The 5,000-nt window shown below is 39.4% G+C and overlaps 1 protein-coding gene across 1 annotated transcript in view; it reads left to right on the plus strand.

Annotated features, from left to right (window-relative positions):
* Positions 1–5,000, plus strand: part of LOC134196167 (uncharacterized) — a 9,559-nt gene that overhangs the window by 4,108 nt on the left and 451 nt on the right. Inside the window, exons 7-20 of the mRNA XM_062665236.1 lie at positions 406–450; positions 524–568; positions 629–673; positions 758–820; positions 877–930; positions 995–1,039; positions 1,102–1,146; positions 1,205–1,249; positions 1,312–1,347; positions 1,442–1,486; positions 2,736–2,771; positions 2,849–2,950; positions 3,009–3,033; positions 3,310–4,307. Of these exons, the coding sequence (XP_062521220.1) occupies positions 406–450; positions 524–568; positions 629–673; positions 758–820; positions 877–930; positions 995–1,039; positions 1,102–1,146; positions 1,205–1,249; positions 1,312–1,347; positions 1,442–1,486; positions 2,736–2,771; positions 2,849–2,950; positions 3,009–3,033; positions 3,310–4,307 (1,629 nt within the window). The remainder of the gene's footprint in view (positions 1–405; positions 451–523; positions 569–628; positions 674–757; positions 821–876; positions 931–994; positions 1,040–1,101; positions 1,147–1,204; positions 1,250–1,311; positions 1,348–1,441; positions 1,487–2,735; positions 2,772–2,848; positions 2,951–3,008; positions 3,034–3,309; positions 4,308–5,000) is intronic.

The raw sequence follows: 5,000 nt of genomic DNA on the forward strand, positions 1-5,000 counted from the left end.
GCACACACACACACACACACACACACACACACACACACACACACACACAAATACACACACACACACACACACACACACACACACACACACACACACACACACACACACACACACACAAATACACACACACACACACACACACACACACACACACACACACACACACACACACACACACACACACACACACACAAATACACACACACACACACACACACACACACACACACACACACACACACACACACACACACACACAAATACACACACACACACACACACACACACACACACACACACACACACACACACACACACACACACAGCGTTACTCACAGTGCGACAGAAAGTCAAACTATTATACAATTGTAGGCATATGGTGATCTCGTCCGTTTTACTTTTCAGGGTACATCTGGAAGCGACGGTCGACAGGGCATTAAAGGAACCAAGGTTGATAACATCTAGCATCGGGGCATTTGTATATCTAAAGGGTTTCCAACTGTATGCCAATTTGTTATTGCAGGGTTCTTCTGGACAGTCAGGAAGCCCGGGTTTGGCTGGCCTGCCTGTGAGTTTGCCATGTATAAAAGACATGCGTTACTATATGTGAAATGCTGCTGACATGCAGGGACCTGATGGAGAGATAGGCATGAACGGAGATGTGGGCCCTAAAGTAAGGCCAACAACAAACTAGAAACACCATGTGCATGCACAGCAAGGCAGTGATGAGTAGAGCTTATAGGTAATTGCTCCATAGGGAATTCGCGGTATTCTGGGGACAAAAGGAGACAGAGGACAACCTGGAACAAAAGGATTTAAGGTACTAATTCCCACTCTACTTCATTATGAGCTTGCACTAAGCCTCTTACTGTGTAGGGGGACATGGGTGGGCAAGGCCCAAAAGGTGAAGATGGCGAAGACGGAGGCGATGTATTTCGATTTCTAAATATGTTTCCATAACTGCACACGTTTAGATTAGGCAATGTCTATTTAGGCTAATCGCGGACCCACAGGAGATGCAGGAGTTCCGGGGGATGATGTAAATTGATCCCAAATCAATTTTCAACAGACATAACAGTAATGTCTTGTAAATTTCTTCAGGGACAACCTGGACCGCAAGGAAGACAAGGCAGTAAAGGCGAACAAGTGCAGAAGTCGCTTTTTGACTTGCGTGTCATAGAGAAACTATTTTCATTGCTTCTAGGGTGACCCCGGAGAGATAGGCACCGGCGGATTTTCAGGGATAGTGGCAAGTTTATGAGTAATCCTATTCATTATATGTGGTAACATTTAGTGATATTTAAACTATAGGGCAATTCAGGACAACCAGGAGAAGATGGAAAGAGGGTATATGTCAATTAATGGATTTAAATCGATTTAGTGGATATAAAACACTGTTTTTCGATTCATCATACGAGATAGTAGCGTGTTTGTGTTTTAGGGAGAAAGAGGAGAAAAGGGTCCACTAGGAGACAAAGGAGAACCGGTTTGTATTGGTTGCTGATTAATTGAAATCCACTATATTGATAACTGTGTGTGTGTGTGTGTGTGTGTGTGTGTGTGTGTGTGTTTGTTTGTGTGTGTGTGTGTGTGTGTGTGTACGTGTTTGTTTGTTTGTGTGTGTGTGTGTGTGTGTGTGTGTGTGTGTGTGTGTGTGTGTGTGTGTGTGTGTGTGTGTGTGTGTGTGTGTGTGTGTGTGTGTGTGTGTGTGTGTCAGCCAGTCAGTTACAAATGCAGATTGTCTGCTAGCATGACTCGACGCATGATCATTTGAGACTATTTATAGTGCACAACAATAGGCAAAATAGGCAAATCCTTGATAACGTGATACTAGTAGTTGCGTCAATAAAGCATCAAGAACTTAGGCGTAGAAAGTCTTCGATAATTGGGAGGGCAAACATTACAATTTTGTGCAACATATATATCTATAACTATAAAGAAAGTCGTCTGTCTGTCTGTCAACGCAAAACGACAAGACTTGTTAGTGGATTGGTCTGAAAATTCTACGGACTGGGTAACTTTTGATGGAGAGCAACATGGGATATATAGTTCTGACGTTCGACTCAATTGGGTCCCTATTGCTCTACTCGAACTTGAATTTCTCTGGAATGGCGCATCGGATCTCCACCAAATTCTAGATGCCTATTCCTGACCTTGGACGGTACGCACGGAGCGTGTCGTTTATTGCCGGCGACGTCGAAAAAGGCAATGTATTTTTGTATATCCGGGTCTTTGATTAAAATACGACTACCTTCGTTTGCCCGTGTACGCGCGTCGAATTACAGCCATGTTTGGTACGCCTGTTTCCTGCAACAGCAACGATGTTTTCGAAGTGACGACGTGCAACGACACAAGCTTGATTACTGCTTTATTTGCTGAGACAAAGTCAGGCTTTCTGCTAATATATATATATATATATATATATATATATATATATATATATATATATATATATATATATATGGCTAAGACATTCAGCCAAGATGTTACCTCTACCATTGGATCTCTTGTCTTTCTAGTTGTATGTCTGTATTGCCTGCTTGTTTGTCCGTCTGTTTCATACATGTTTATCAAGACACAAAATCACATGCAGTGTATACATGCACACGTTGATCACCAAAAACGCTTGAAGCAAAGCACTCTTTGCCGTGTACTATTAGACGGCACAATTTAATACATCTAAAACTAATAAATTTATGACATAAAATTAATAGATTCTTTTGCATCTTCTTTAGGGAGAAAAAGGTTCTCACGGTGACCCAATCAAGTCGGTATGTGATATACATACTGATAGCTGATCACAAAACTTATATGTGATTGTTTGCCCAACGCAAATTGGTTTTCATAGGTTGCAATTGGAACCGAACCTTGCACTGAAGAGAACGAGGGTCGAATTTATTATGATCCGGGCACCAACGTGGTGTATTTCTGCGACGGGCAATCGTGGCAGGTCAGGAGACTATGTTAGGCTGTAGCCAACAAGCGTTTTATCTGCGTGTATGTTACAGTGCACGTCAGGAAGACGATGCGACCGTAAGTGCACGTTTTTGTGTCACTTCAAATCTGAGCTCTGTGTCTGTTTGTTTGTCTCCGCATGCGGTCTACCTGCTTGTTTGCTGTTTGTCTGTTTGCATGCATGTATGTATGTAATTACCATGTATGTATACGTGTGTGTGTGTGTGTGTGTGTGTGTGTGTGTGTGTGTGTGTGTGTGTGTGTGTGTGTGTGTGTGTGTGTGTGTGTGTGTGTGTGTGTGTGTGTTGTATGTATGTATGTATACATCTTCAAGTACGAGCCATGTCTTTTCAGTAAAATGTGTGAATCCAAAAACCAACAGACCACTAGACGAGGACGAAGTAATTTTCGACATACGCACCGAGAGAGCCACTAGAAACCGTCCCGCTGGCGACATCGTCATCCTCGTAGACGACTCCCAAACGATGAGGGACGAACACGAGTGGATCAACAACGCAACACTCAACCTCGAGCGAGTTCTGAAACTAGGAGGAGTCGGCGTTTCTCCAGACCTTCCCAATCTGTACTCCATAGTGTCGTTCGGTGGCGCCGAGACACACGTGGTCAAAGTCAATGGACAGAGCATGTACAAAGCCTCGGATGTCCAGGCGGCGATTGGCAAACTGACGCTCTCCGGAGACGAAGAAGACGGATACCACGCCGTTCAAGTGGCCCTGGAAACACTACCACTTCGAAACAAGTTGGACCCGAGTCGCTTTGCATTGAATGTCGTCATGATTACCGATGAACCGAGAACAAAAGCACTAAAAACCAATAAGACAGAAGACGACATACTCCAGATGTTGATTGATGCCAGAGCTCGCTTCAATCTTATAGCAAACATTAAATTTCAACGGGGCAGCGGAGCTACATACGGGGTCGACTATCGAGGATATTTCTACTACGCCATCGATAGGGGAAACGAAACTGTTGGCGTTTTCGATTCGAATGGTTTCCGAACGGGAAATGTCGGTGTGGCGCGAGATAGCGATCCCGAAAAGCCGTGGTGTACGGCGTACAAGGACTACGGACGATTGGCTCTGGATACTCGTGGTGCTATTTGGGATCTGCAAGTTTTACGTAATAGTGCTAACACAAATGATCGAAACAGTCTTCTTCAGGGAATCTCGTTTAACAACGCCGTGGTGAGGGTCAAAGCTCAGGAAGTTCTCGAGACCGCAGTATGCCGCAGGTGCGTGTGCAAAGACGTGGGAAAGCTCAACACCGCAGAGCTCAAATGTGAGGCCGTCGAAGACGAAAATTACTGCAACTGCCGAGCTGGTGGACGAACTGTAAGCTCAACACCTTTGTTTGTGTTTAATTAATTAAGGTAATTAAGTAATAATTTAGTACATTTAATTAAGTAATAATATAATTACATAATAATTTATTATATTTAATTAAGTAATAATTTATTATATTTAATTAAGTAATAATTTATTGTATATAATTAAATAATAATTTAATTAAATAATAATATATTATATTCAATTAAATAATAATTTAAATAAATAATAATTTATTATATTTAATTAAGTAATAATTTATTATACTTAATTAAGTAATAATTTATTGTATTTAATTAAATAATAATTTAATTAAATAATAATTTAAATAAATAATAATTTTTATTATATTTAATTAAGTAATAGTTTATTGTATTTAATTAAATAATAATTTAAATAAATAATAATTTATTATAATTAATTAAGTAATAATTTATTATACTTAATTAAGTAATAATTTATTGTATTTAATTGAATAATAATTTAATTAAATAATAATTTATTATATTTAATTAAGTAATAATTTATTATACTTAATTAAGTAATAATTTATTGTATTTAATTAAATAATAATTTAATTAAATAATAATTTATTATATTTAATTAAGTAATAATTTATTATATTTAAATAGGTAATAATTTAATCAATTGATGGCTTGCTTGTCAGTTAGTTATATCCGGGCTAAGGGTATAGTAGTC

Source organism: Corticium candelabrum, chromosome 21 (genome assembly GCF_963422355.1).
Source record: "Corticium candelabrum chromosome 21, ooCorCand1.1, whole genome shotgun sequence".
NCBI classification, from domain to species: domain Eukaryota; kingdom Metazoa; phylum Porifera; class Homoscleromorpha; order Homosclerophorida; family Plakinidae; genus Corticium; species Corticium candelabrum.